General features: G+C 51.3%; 1 protein-coding gene across 4 annotated transcripts in view; it reads right to left on the bottom strand.

The window, feature by feature from the left end:
- Positions 1-503: 503 nt before the first annotated feature.
- The window catches only part of MAPRE2 (microtubule associated protein RP/EB family member 2), a 188,726-nt gene continuing 174,794 nt past the window's right edge, over positions 504-14,435 (bottom strand). For all 4 annotated transcript variants that reach the window (XM_006059136.4, XM_006059135.4, XM_044934676.2 and 1 more), the window contains 2 exons: positions 11,600-11,758; positions 504-3,539 (listed from right to left, as the gene is read on the bottom strand). In XM_006059136.4, the coding sequence (XP_006059198.1) occupies positions 3,465-3,539; positions 11,600-11,758 (234 nt within the window). In that variant the 3' untranslated portion in view covers positions 504-3,464. The remainder of the gene's footprint in view (positions 3,540-11,599; positions 11,759-14,435) is intronic.

Here is a 14,435-nt window from a genome sequence, read left to right as displayed (position 1 = left end):
TGGGAGTGAAGACTTCGTTGGCTTGCAAGTGGAATGTTTCCTAAAGGGGGATTCTTAGTGAAAGTCGCTCAGTCGTGTCTGACTCTTTGCGACCCCGTGGATTGTAGCCTTCCAGGCTCCTCTCTCTATGGGGATTCTCCAGGCAAGCAAACTGGAGTGGGTTGCCGTGCTCTCCTCCAGGGGATCTTCCCAACCCAGGGATTGAACCCAGGTCTCCCACATTGCAGGCGGATTCTTTACCATCTGAACCACCAGAAAAGCCTGTTTGTTTTTTTTTTTTAATTGTAGAATTTTAAAACGGTGGTATAGCTGCTACATTTGATTTAAATATTAACCTGTAATTCCTGCTAAAACATTTGCCATCAATAAAAACAAGCCACCCCCCTCCCTATGTAAACCATGTGGACTTCGTGTGAAATTTACGTAAAGAACCTATTAGTATAAACATGCTCACTCAAAGGGAAACCTGTAGAATAAAAATTTAAGACTCTATGGAACCAGGCTGATTTTAACATATACTTTTTTTTATTAAATATGTAAAAAGATAAACGCAAGTCAAGTTATTCACATATTCAGAGACAAAAAACTATTCTACCATGCGACAATAGATGGGTAATGTAAAATGAATGTGATACATCTGAATAAGACCTTTTCATCTATTATGTCATTACTTATCTATATTTATAATTAACAATACATTTGTTTACATTCCTTTCAGTTTACATTTAATATATAACAAAAGCTTTATGGTGTACTATTTAGTAAAAGTAATCTGAATGCATATTAAACCTTAACGGAATAATGGAAATACTCACCAGGGAAGGGAGGAGTTCCTGGTTCCCTTCTGGAGTTTACTTCTCTCGGGGTGTGTCTTTTGTCTTTTTTCTGCTTTTCTGCTGTTTTCCTCTTTACTCCCTGCTTCAATCACTTCCTACCTGATATGAGCAGTGGACATACTATAATCAGCTGTGGCGGGTGTGAAGGGGACCCTAAGACCCAAGTCCAGCAGATGCTTCTCAGCCCAGCATGAGGATGTGTGACGAGGGCGGGGGACATGGAGGAAAGCCCACACTGGCTGCTGAGATGAATGATGGGGCACAGTCATCAGGGAGAAAGGAGCAGTCCTGGGAAATGAGAGGTGAGCTGCACTAGAGGCTGGGGTGCAGCCAGAGAGGACTGAGAAAGTTAGCTGTCAAAGACACCCCGAGGCACCAGTGATGTCCCGTGCGGTGGAAGATGCCCCAGATGGAGACAGAAAGGGGAGTATATAGCTCCTCTCTAAATAAACCAAGAGTCTGCCCCAAGACACCAGGAAGGAAGCGGAAATAGGATGACTGGCGAAAGTTATCTTTGCCAGGTGTCTGGCCAGTATGTTAATAGCCAAGAAAGTCGGGGATCTAGGGAGGAACAGAGTGGCTGAGGGTCACTGGCGAGGCTTAAGCACACTACCCAGTAATCACCCTCATGATGGGAGCATGGGGGTCCTGCCCTACCTGGCACCGGGTGTTACTGACGTGTCCAGGGCATTCAAAGAACTGCCCGGGAACCACTGACGTGTCACCTGCACGGAACTACTTATTGTGCCTCTTCACCAGAGCTGTCTGAAAAAAAGGAAACTCAGTGAGTGCGACACGATTGGGAGGGGACATGCCGGGAAGCACGAAGCTGCGTATAGCACGACCACGCCCTGCGACCAGGTGTGGAAGGACGTCACCACAGAGAGCCAGGCCGGATTCCAGCCTGAGAGAATCGGGCTGTCGCCGAGGTGCAGAGCAAGCAGGAGAGAGAAGAAAGGGAGACCAAGCCCCACGGAACAGCTGTCCACTTCTGCAGTGTCTGAAACAACCTCAAAAATACAAGCAATCCTTTTCACGTGTAACTCGATAAATACCACTCTGCCGCCAAAGATCTGAGAAGACTCCTTTTGGTGGAAAGCTTCAAAGCTAGAATTTAGAATTCATATTTCATCAGTTAATAAAGAAATGTCAAAGCTTTATGAGACATAATTCAGAAATTTATTTGAAGCTTTTTCAGTTAAGAGGAAAGTGGGGGGGGGGGGGGCGCCACACTTGTTTGTTTTTTGTTGCACCTGCTAAGTCAAATAACAAGTGAAAGAAAATCTAAAGTTAGAAACCAAGTGAAATGAATGATCCAGGGAGGGAAACCATCTTTCAAAGGGGCGGTTGGGAGGGGGGGGGGGGAGGCAAAGATTTGGAAAGATACTAAGAAAATGTGCAAATATTAGTTTAAAAAAAATAAGGAATGCTTTTAATTCATTCATGTTTCCTCTATTTATGAATTGCCACGGTTTAGCGAAGGTCGATGACAAGCAGGGCCATCATACTGAAGAGGGGGAATTCCTTATTCCAGAAGGCATTGGGAGTCAGATTTTTCTGTGCTGTCTTTCCAGTGTCAACACCAGACTTCAGAAGCAGGGTTCTCCCTTGGGCTTACACTCCTATCATAAGGTCGTCACTCCAGGCCTTCCAGCAATTGTGTGGCACGCCCAGGGCTGCACACCCTGAAGTCATGCTTTAGGAGGAACCCCCTAGCGTGGATGACAGGGTTGGGGCTAAAACCCACATGAAGAGGCAGGAAGGACCTGTGCCTGTGCAGACCCCCTCTGACTGCAGACCCCCGATGACAGCTTTTGGGGAGAGTAGCTGCCCACCAAAGAGGACCCTGAGAAAGAAAACAGCATGAGAACCTGGGTAGGGCAGGGGCAGGGGCACGCAGTAGGAGGGCCAAGTCGCGATGCTGTTCTCCTTGAGTGAATGTCTTCCAAAACTAACAACATACTGTGTGGCTGTCTAACATGCTGATGGATGAACACTGCTAGGCCCTGAAGTCCTAGTTTTGATTCCTTTTTTCTTCCCTTTCGTTTGTGAGTGGAGGGAGAAACTGACTCTGTTTTTCCCCATGAAACAAGTCACTGTCATATGGCTTTCATATCAAGTTATCTCTTTCCCTTTGTTCCAATTTATTATTTGACCAAATTTATGTTCACAGAGGTTAGACTTGCAAACATCAAAGCACCACAAATGTGTGTGACATCTAGTGACACTGAGTTGAGAAATGCCAATATAAATACCATATATCAAATTACCATTGTTTCACACCAGGATAAAAAGGGAATGGTGGTGGTGGTGGTGGTGGTGGTAGGGTTGGGGAGAAGTTGTTCTGGAAAGAAATGCAAAGAGCAGAACCAATCTCAAGCAGCCAAGTGGGGAAGTTGAAGGTGTGTGGCCCCCGGGATGTCTTGGGGAGGCCGCCCATGGCCGCGGCTAGTGTGTCTTGGCAAAGGAAATGGGAACCGAGGGCGGTGCTGGCGTGGGCACTGGCGCGATGATGTAACAGCAGACTGGGAACAACTGGTTTCTGATGAGCTTGAGGCCACACGTGTTCCAATTCTCCGGAAGAGACGTTCCCACCAAAACGGAAGTGTGGAGAGCTGCCGGGACGGTTCAGTACTCTTCCTGCTGCTGGGGCTGCTGTTCGTGGACTTGCTCCTCTGCTTCCGGCTCCTCTGGGTGGCCCTCCTGCAGGGGAGGGGAGAGGGGCCAGGGGGAGGTTTCAACTGATGGAGCTGATGGCCGGCGGCCCCGCCGTGTCCCCGGCCCCGCTGTGACTGCACAGCACGGCGTCTCCATGGAGTGAGTCACGCCGAGCCTCCCTGCTCCCAGGAGCCAAGGCACACAGAGGGACGCCTTCCCGTCCCCAGCCCCTTCAAAAATCGGATCCTTCTAGAACACTGCCAGTAGGCTTTGTGCACCGCATTTTCCTTCTGTCCACTTTGGAAGCACAGCCTCACAGAACGTATGACATACTTTCCCACCCTCCGTAAGAGAGTAAACCAAAGGACCCAGGAGTGTTATGATAACCAGGGGTGAGCCTGCTGTGTCAGGGCGCTGAGCCCCAGGACCCCGAGGGTGACTGAGGGCTTCCTGTCTCCTGCCCTGCTCTGTCTTCCTCCTCACCTGGTAGCCTGTCTGCTTGAAGCAGACCCTTTGTTATAACCTGTTACTCCTCTGATGTGGAGCAGCAGCTTGTCAAGAGTGGTTAAAGAAAAGGGTGACAGCCACGGTTCCGGGCTGCCCCCGGCCAGGCAGTTTCTCCATCAAGGGAGCGCAGGAGTTGAGCTCCTTCCGGCCATCTATTTTGGGTACGTGAGGCATTTTTTGCTTACTTTTGATGGTTGAGGTGTTCCTCCACTCGGTTCCAAAGGACCTATTTACTACTTGCCTTTAACCCAGGGAAATACATTGTGAATACCAACCCGGGGGAATACCAACCTTGGTCAATCACACCTGTAAATCTTTTAATTTTCCGACCTCTCAAATAATAATCAGCTCTTTGTTACTCAAACAGAGGGAGTGCTGCTGATCAGCAAGGCCAACTGCTGCCTCCAGAATGCACAACGCCTTGCAATGCAGTCGGGAGCACCCGCTGGGACACACACACACACTCGTGTTCTCACACTTTGCCCACTTCCTTCCTGTCTGGCCCTATTCCCTTTAGCCCAGGACATATCTCTCAAGATCCAACTCAAATACAGCAGGATCATGTCCACAGACCCCAGAGGCAGGATTCTCTTTCCTTCTTCCTGCAATGTTTTGCTTATTATGCCTTGGCTGTAAAACTTTGATTTGTAATCTTGCTTGTCTTGAGCCTTGTGGATCCTGAGGCTCCAGAAATTGGGACAGGGCCTCATCCATCTGTGTCAGACCGCACATGTGTACAACTTTTGTGCACATGTGTCAGGAGGAGGACATCAGATAGGGTGCCACAACAGATGACCCAGACTATCAGCCAAGGTCACGTGCCACTTGTCTTCTGAGAGGCAGCATTAATGTCAAGGTTATAAGCATGGACCTGGAGTTCATATCCCAGATCCATTATTTACAAGCTGAGTGACTTCGGGTGACTTAACTGCTGGGTGCCTTGGTTTTCTCCTCTGTAAAATGGGCAACAGACCAAAAGTGCCCATTGAATAGAGTTTTCAATGGGTGTCACTGATCAGTTAATCAATGGAGTCACTGAATTCGACAGAGGGCTCTGAGTTAGCATAGGTCAAGTGCCTAGAACAGTGTTTGGCACAGAAGTGTGAGCTGTGATTATTTTTTTCTTGAAAGGAGAAAACTCATTGGAATATATTTTAGAAGTAAAAAAGATTTTTAAAAAAGTAATCTTTTCTACAATAGGAAGAGAAAATGATGCCATACTCAAGACTTAGGTTCAAATCTAGCACCATCCCTGGCTGGACTGGGGTCAAGATAACACATAAAATATTCAGTCTCCCTACAACCACACCTATCATTACACCCAACTCGGCTCCACCTCTGAAGCATGAAGACCCCAATCCTCCTCTCTGCCCACATCTGCTGTCCTTTGGGACCCCTTGCTCCTTAATCCCTTAGCCGCCGTGTCCTTTGACCTCCGAGCCCTGAGCCCTCCTTTACTCCAGGCCCTGCCAGTTCCTCCCCAGGCCTGCCCCGCAGCATGCTCCTCATACCTCTGTACTCCCCTGCTCTGCATAGAGTTAGGGCCTCACGGACAGAGGCACCCTCCCACCCTCCCACCCTCCCGGGAGCAGAAGAGCACCCCTGCTGGGATCAGACAGGGAGGAGGAGCCACTGGCCGCCTCCAGTCCGGGAGTAAAGAAGGGAAGTCCTGCTCCTGGGAGGTGACCGGGGGTGGTGGACCAGGGACCCCCGTGTCTGCTCTGCTGCACACTCCTCCCCACGCCTCTCTTACTGCCTTCACCCCAGAACGGGTCGCTCCTCTGAGCTTTACATCCATGACTCATGCTTCCATCAGGGTGCACAATGCAGCTCTCTGGGTGTCTGTGTGTGTGTGTGTCTCTGTGTGTCTGCCTCCACTGTCTGGCTACAAGGCTGACATGCAGACTCAAGCTGACTCTACTCGACGGCTCCAGCTGGACTCTGAGCCTCTGAGTCCCCCAGGGGTTAGAGATCTTGTTTGATTCATCATCCTAACTTTAAAGAGTTAGCTGCTTCCATGTCACATCACCCGGACTTCAGCTGGTTTCAAGTGTGCTTTTCTTACACAACTGTTTTTGTGAATGTTAGGCAGTTGGTGGGAAGATCGCAGAAATGAGGCTCTATTTGACAGTTTACAGAAAATCCTGTCTGCTCACACCAGGACTGGGAGTCAACTGTGAGATGACAGATTTAATCCCTCAACTGTGGGATGACAGATTTAATCCCGGACTGGAAGTCGGAAGAGGTGGATTCAAGGAACCATGGGCCTGTCACACCAGTGGCGGGCCCAGAAACCCACTCACTGGGTTAGGCCCCTCCCCAGGCCTGCTTTCCACACTTGCTGACCAAGGGGGTAGGTGTGGTGTCCTGGCCTAGGCCTCGGGTCTCCAGCTGGCCGAGGGCAGCCCCTCACTCACAGGGCGCCCCTGTGAGGTCACACATCTCATCGGCAGGAGCCTCGGACCCCAGAGCACTCTTCTTACTGGGTAACGCGGGTGTAAAGAACAAACGTCCTGCACTACCAAAGGATTGCTAACACCTTGGGTGCAAATGAAGGTGCCCTGAAGGCCTGGCAGGACACACCCATCACACGACACCATGGGGAGCTCCCAGCCCGCTGTGCCATGGAGGCACTCACGCTCAAAGATGATCTTTCTCTTCTGCCCCATGCAAGAGGGAGGAACTCAAACACACAGGAGAGGAGGTAGCCAGGCGAAACCAAGGTCAAATACGTGACTCAAGCACTGGGGCGCCACCTGCTTAATTAAGTCTAATATTTGGATGTCAGTCCATCACCACTTCCTAAATGATTAGCTGTCAGTGGCTGCTTTGGAGTTCCTCATTCTTTCAATGATCAACAGAAGGAGAAGCGAGCCGGAAGTCAGCCTTGGAGGGGGCTCCGGGCTACTGTGGGCGGCTCCCACCTTCCTAGATGGAGGCTCATCTGCTGCTCCTACACCAGCGCATCCGGCTGTTCTTTCCTCCGCTTTGTTCGTACTGTTTCCTCTGCAGAAAAAGCACTCCCCCGTCCTGAGCTCTGCAACTGGTCACATTCCTCGTCATCTTTCAACGTCCAACACAAATGTCATCTTCTCTGTGAAGTCCCGGCCTGTCCCTCCAGGCTGCCTTTATGTGCGCCCCACACAAGTTTATTTATGTCTCCATCACCGCATTTATCACAGCCTGACATATTCCAGTCGGCGGTGTCCACGTTCTCTCTCTCTCCCTCTCGCCAGGGCGGCAAGCTCTGCGAAGGCAGGGGCTGTGTCTGCCTTCTACACACCCAATGCTGAGTCCAGTGACAGAAATGCAGGCTGAATCCAAAAGACGTGGGCGGAGCTGGGGAGGTAGCTTAAGCCATTCCACCCAAAGTGGCTTCCAGGACAGGACCGCAGGAAACACGCGCCTCTGTATTAGCAGGTGACCCTCTGCTGACAGAAGCGCGGGGCAGCAGCTACGCAAGGACTAAGCCCAGACACCTGTGGCCCCAAGCCAAGTATTAAAGATGATGAGAATCATCAAGACAGGAACTGGACAGCAAGCTGGCCATCTGCTCTGGAAACTTCCCTGAGGTTTCTATGACTGCAAAGTGAACTGCCTCTGTTTACTTTTACACTCCAAACTCATCTGCATGTCTACATCTTCCAAACATGTTATTCTAGGATCGGCTGGACTATAAGAGTCAAAGACCAGCCAAGGTGAAATAAAGGCTGAGGGAGGAGACCTCTCCGCCTGCAGTGCCGATGCAGGGTCTGTCCGTGGTTAACTGCCGAGCAGACCCTCGGCGCGGCCTCGGATTCCTCAGCACCTCTCCCACTTCCAGGAGGAAGGCAACCACAAATCTCCGCCTCTTGGGGGTGCACAGAAGTCAGGCCAGCAGCGACAGGAATAAAGTGCTGGCATTTTTTTCCCAGACACATATGCACCATGGCTGCACGTCCAGCCAGGACTCAAGTGTGTGAATGGCCTGAGAACAGGACGCACTGTCAGGGTGAAGCACAGTGGGGGGAAAGAGGCTTCTGGAGCTTTCGGGGCGGGTGCAGTATACTGTCACATTCTAAACAAGGGCACCTGGCATATTCCAACAGATCCTCTACAGAACACTCAGCACAGCCTGAACTGTTTCTTTTGGAGCCGTCCAGACCCAGAGTTGCATGAGAAGTTATCCTGGAATGAGAAAAATTAAGGCAGCAACTGCGTTTGAAGGTGCTGAGCACATTGTTCCCCAACTGACACCTTTCCTGGGCAAGGGTGGAAGCTTTTTTTAAAAAAAAAATTTTTTTGTTTCTGGCTGCACTGGGACTTGGCTGCTATGTGCAAGCTCCCTAGCTGAGGTGCACAGGCTGCTCATACTGGCGACTTCTCTTGCTGTGGAGCAGGGGCTCTAGAGCACAGGCTCAATAGTTGCGATGCACGGGTTTAGTTGCTGTGAGACATGTGGGGTCTTCCCAGATCAGGGATCGAACCCATGTCTCCTGCATTGACAGGCAGATTTCTTTACCACTGAGCCACCACGGAAGCCCAAGTGGATGCTTTTTAAAGGCTCACTCCCTTAATGGTAGAACCTGGATAAGCTGGGAGGTGGCCACAAAAATAGGATTCGTTATGCTCAGGGAGGGAGGCAAACCTCGGTGGGTCTAGGGTGTCCAGGATGGTTCTGTGAACCTCTAGGAAGACAAGCAGGGAGCAGAGCAGGATGACCACTCCTGAGCCCCTCACCATCCACTGCTAGGAAGTGTCATGTGTACACGTGTGTGCAGTAAGGAGAATCCCCTGCAATGTCCGGGCACACAGCAGTCACCCCCATCTTTCTATACAGAAATCAAAGTTTAAAAAAAAATGGGTCCTGTCATATTTTAAACAAGGACACCTGGCATATTCCAGCTGATCCTCTATGGAACACTCAGCAAAGCCTTAAGTTTTTCTTTTGGAGCTGTCCAGACCCAGAGTTGCATGAGAAGTTATCCTGGAATGAGAAAAATGACGGCAGCAACTGGGTTTGAAGATTTTGCTCTGGTCACCCACACACGTACTTTGTATTGTCTATCTTCTAGATTCCAGCGGCCTGGTTACTGCCTCTAAATCTCTTCCTGGACTTCAGATGCTTCCCAACACACACCCGGCAGCAAGGCTGCCATCTCTCTCTCCTCCCGACCACGTTTCTTCCTCTCTGATGACACCAGAACAACAAAGGTGGGTCTGGATGCTGCCAGCCAGAAGAAAATGGACGTTCTCGATGGATGCTGAATTAACAGGAAGCCCAGCGGCCAGAATGATACTTTTGAAGGTGCCAAACAACAAAACGAGATGATGGGAGTTGTTTGAGAAAACCCAGGGAGGACTTTGACTAATTCCTGCTTCACATACAGAACACGGGCCACTCAATATTGTCAATTAGACAAAGCCTATCCTGTAGTTCCCCTACGTGGTACTGCCTTTACTTCTGCCCTTGCCCATGGCACCCAATACACTGAGAAGTGGGAACACAATCCTTAAGATTTTGGGGCTTTGAGTTAGAGAAACCTGGGTAGTGACGGAGCATATTAAGGGTGGATCACTGGACAAGTAATTTTATATCTGTGATACAGAGGTAAGTAATAGTACTCACACGACGTAAAAGGATGTGGTGAGAAATGTATTTAGAACACGAATGTAGTATCTAGCACGTACTAAATGTGCAATGTCAGCTATCACAACTGTTCCTATTTAAAAGGCTTTCCTATTTAAAATATTCCCTGTTTAAAAAGTGGCTCAGGCTTGCAGAAGGGAGGGCATGAACCCAGCGCTCAAGTTCAAAAGCAAATTATGATCCTTATTTGCTTGGGAATGTTCTTTAATCTCTCTGCTGCCTTAGTTTCTCTCATCTGTAAAATGGGATAACACCTGTATCTGCTTAATTCTCTGGAGAATTAAAGGAGCTGACACATGTAAAGCCCTTGGCTCTTCCCCCTTATATCCCATCCCAAGAGCCTGTGGAAAGGCCTTGCTAATAAACCCATTAGCCCCAATGACTGATGATGTATTGAAATATTACTTCTTTGCGGGGAGGCAGGGTGTGTGTTCATTGCCTATACTCTGCAGAATGGCTCGCTGAAGCCAGACCTCAGCAAGCTGGTGCTGGTGTGTGTGCTGGGGGCAGGGGGTGGTGGTGGTAGAAATGGTCTAACAGAAGCTGAGAGTGTAGTCATGGAGGAAGACACCCCTGAACTCTCTCCCCTGAGAGAGAGTTCCTGCCCATGGAGCAAAGAGCTCCTGCCCACGGCCAGCCCTAATATTATTAGCCAGGAAGTCGGAGGCCCTGCCAAGCCTTCATTTGGAGTTTGCTTGTTGGTTCTCTTACACAAGGACTCCTTCTTAGGACAAGATCTGGCTGGAGGTCAGGAGCAGAAGGCTTTTCCTCCTTCTGGCGGCATGGAAGGAAGGTTCCATCGTGCAAGATGCCCTGCTCCCGTGAGCAGGCACCACCCTGGATGGCAGCACACGGTTCACTCTGGCTCACAGAACCACACAGACCTCATCAGGTTCTGCCTCAAACAAGCTTGTGAAGACAATAACCATAATTCATCTAGTGCCTGATGGATGACAAAGCAATCTATACACACAGAATGTCATGGAAACGTGACTCTGGGTGGTGCAGAGACACTGGCAGAAGGACCCCTACCACCCGCCTGGCTCCCCTGTTGTCCACGGCACCCAGGGGGCCCAGCTCCCCTGCCGTCCACACTGTCCGGGGGGCCCGGCTCCCCAGCCCCGCACAGAGCCCCCGGGGGGCCTGGCTCCTCTGCCGTCCACGCCGCCCCCGGGGGGTCCGGCTCCCCTGCCGTCCACCACAGCCAGGGGGCCCGTCTTCCCTGTGGTCCACGCCGCCGCCCTCCAGAAGGCGAAGCCCCACTGGGCTCCCAGTCCCGCCGCCGGGGGGCTTTTCCTGCCTTGGGCTCTGCCGTTCATCCTGCCCCTTCCCTGCCTTGTTCCCAAGACTCCTGCTCCTCCACTACTTCACACGCCTGCTTCCCATCCCCAGATGGAGCCACCGCCTGGGTGGCTCCATCAGCACATTCACTCATGGGGAGCAACCCCGGGCCTCCCCGCGAAGGAGGCCATCCGGGAGTATCTGCCCACAGAAGGCTGTCCCATGATGCTACTCTGTGCTGGCAATGAGTAACCAAGACAACCAGCCAGGAAGGCAAAACCAGACGGCCCTGGGGCTGATGGGGATAGGAAGAGCATCATCTACATTACTGCTTCCTTTCACCACGCCCTGCTCCATCATGAAGAGAGAAGAATTTCTACACATACTCTTACTGCTCATTTGCTCGGGGAGCTGAAAACCACTTAGGCTGTGCAAGCCTGTTTCTCTCAACCCAAGGCCCTGCCCCCCCACGACTGGGGACGTCCACGCCTCTCTTCCAGGATTTAGGAATGCAAGTCCCCTCAGCAGGGTCAGCGGGTGAGGGTCATGCTGAACTCTCTGGAAACATCGCGAGCCCCGGCCGAGCTCACTGAGCCCCCGGGGCAGTCTCTGAAGGTACAGCCATCACTGTGCCGTGACCAAGAGCATCACTCTAGACCATGAGCATCCGAGCTCTGCTCACACTCACGTGTTCATCCGAAGCGTAGAGGACTTCCATTAGTCGCTGCACGAGGTCGTCGTTTTCCTGCCCGTGTTCCTGGCACAGGAGCTCAATCTCTCTCAACTTTCCGAAGTAGAAATCCCTTTCTTTTTCCACGCCTTCGAGGGCAAGTTTTAACGAATGTACCTGGCGAGGGTGGGGAAGGTGGAAAAGAAAACCCTCAAAAAATACAGCATTAAGAAGTAAGTGACCAAGCATGCCTGTGTATAAGGATGCGAAACGTGAAAAGACAGACGTGCAGAAATGACAGATGTGCAACAGTAATGGATGGGCAAGTCCGGGGAGAGAGACAAGGGGCTGTTTGGAGCCTGAGCCTGGGGCCGGGAACCCAACTGCAGCAGTATGTCTGTCACTCCTGTCAGCTGAACATTTATAATAACGTCAGGCCTGGGGATCCTTCGTCAGGAGACAGTTCCACCTGGGCTCCAAGTCAGCTTTCCTTTCCCATTGACATGGGCTGGGGCACACCATCCCCCCCAACTCGTTGGTCCTCTACAGGGAGGGGGATTAGAGGGCATGGGGAGGGGGTAGCATCAGGGGGCGGCTGTGGACCCTCCTTTCTTTCTTCACGTCACTTGCATGGAGAGCTGCCCTCAGCTTTGGAGCCCCAGCTCCTGACCCAAACTGGACAAATGCTTCTACGGGGAGCCAGGGGCTTGGCTGCACAGGGAAAACTGGGTCAGGCTAACAGCAGGCCGAGTGGAGCTGCCTCAATTCCTCTAGGTCTTGCTTTGAGCTCATCACAGGAAAGGAGATAGTGTGGAAGCCCGTTCCCTCAGCAGAACAGTCCCCATTTCCTTTTTTCTCCCTTGGTTCAGGGGCCTCCCAGCTTCTCACACTGGTAAAGGGAAGGGGGCAAGTTATAAGGCTGAGTCCGACAGAGCCATCGCCTGGGCTGAAGAAACCCGGAAGGGCGTGTAGACAGACCTGGTCTCAAATTCCAGGCTGCAGGGCCAGCAACCCCACACAGGCCCAAACTATCACCCCTTCCTATTCTCGGAGAATCCCTCAATTTTTTTTAAACCCTTTGAGCAGTTATACATTTATGCAAAGAACATTTGTAAAAGTAAACTAGGTCTTTCACGGTCCTCCTCAGGTGTAACCTCTCTCTCAGTATATGAAAATTACCCTCAACAGGTTTCCAAAGATAATACTTGGAGTGGAAAATCTCTCTGTTTCTAGTAACACCAGGCCTTTGCATGTGCTATTTAGCTGTTTGGAATTACTGATTTCATTGAAAGTGGCCCTCTCCTTATGCACCCGGCAAACCTGAATCCATCCAGCAAGACTCAAGGGTAGGGGTTTTCCTCCGAGTTAACCCCACTGACGCCCTCATGCAGCTGCTCACAAAGCAGAGGAGGAGGGACTTCCCTGGTGGGTCCAGTGGCTAACAGTCCATGCTCCCAATGCAGGGGGCCAGAGTTTGATCCCTGGTCAGGGAACTAGGCTGCACAGGCCGCAACTAAGAGTTTAAATGCTGCAACTAAAGACGCTGCACGCGGCAACGAACACCCAGTGCAGCCAAATAAATAAATAACAAAAACCAAAAAGGCAACGGAGGATCACCAGCTTCTGACTATAACTCTTCTTTCTGATAATACTGTGGCACTGTGGCTTGTGCTCAGTCATGTCCGACTCTTTGTGACCCCATGGACTGTAGCCCACCAGGCTCCTCTGTCCATGGACATTTGTAAAAACTGAAGGTAACCCAGTTCCCTGAATTCCAGAAAAAAAAAAAAAGAAAACCCTCTTGACTCTGGCATCCTCCTCCCCAGACGTGACCACAGGTCCATCTCAAGCCTGCACTGCTGCCAGTGGACGGCTCTGTGGCATTCAGGAATCTGCTGGCTGCCAGGTCCCCTTCCCCTGGACCAGGCAAGAAAGGGCTCTGGATGCCTCTACCCCATGGAAACCACAGGCTCGTCTGCCTCTTGCCTGGTGTGGTCTGTGCAGTGAATCAAGAGCTGAGGCTCCATAGAAACACCCAGCCCAGGTCGGCCCGTGCGGCTATTCCAGGTGCATCAAGTAATATGTGCAGCTATAAACATTCCTTGGTAAAAACAACAGGAGCTAAATTACCCGGTGAAAGATCAGTTGGCGAAGGGGACGCCATTTTCACAGTCCCACTCCAATGTGTCAGAGCAGGAGCCTGAACGGTAGGGGGGCAAATGCTAGGGATGCAGCCTGGAGGAGAGTCAAGTTCTCTTCTCCCGATTCTCCACCACCCTGGTGGAGATCTGCCCAGCCTTCCTGTCTGAGCCACAGATAGGGTCTGCGAGGGCTAACCAGGCCCACTCTCCTCGCCCCGTGGTCCCCGAGCATGGCAGGGACCCCACCCCGCAGCCCCTGATTATTTCAGTCATGTCTTTTCCTCCCCTGATTCATCTCTATCACTGACACCGTCTGGCACAGCGGTGCTTTCAGAGCATCATGGGAGACTGCCCACGTCAAGGCACGAGACCAAGTACGTGAGAATTCTTAAAGTCCATGGCACTTGTCACCTTGTCTATTACCACTGCTATTCGCTCTTTGGCTTGGGCACTGTCACTCGGCCCTTCCTTGTCTTCCTGTCCTCAGTTCCAACACAGCGATGCCTGTGTGAGGCTCCCCACCAGCTTCAGGGGGGCACCTTGTAGGCTCTGGGGACAGAAAATGGAGGGAGCACTAACACAGCCTTGGAAGTACAGGTGCTCAGTAAGCAGTTGGTGAATGAAGGCTCACAAGGTAGGAGGTATCCAACCTTCCCACTGGGGGATAGACGGAGGTACAGGGACAGACGGAGGTATGGGCACAATGCTCCTCC

Source organism: Bubalus bubalis, chromosome 22 (genome assembly GCF_019923935.1).
Source record: "Bubalus bubalis isolate 160015118507 breed Murrah chromosome 22, NDDB_SH_1, whole genome shotgun sequence".
In the NCBI taxonomy this organism is placed as follows: domain Eukaryota; kingdom Metazoa; phylum Chordata; class Mammalia; order Artiodactyla; family Bovidae; genus Bubalus; species Bubalus bubalis.
This window is presented reverse-complemented; position numbering and strand designations above follow the sequence as displayed.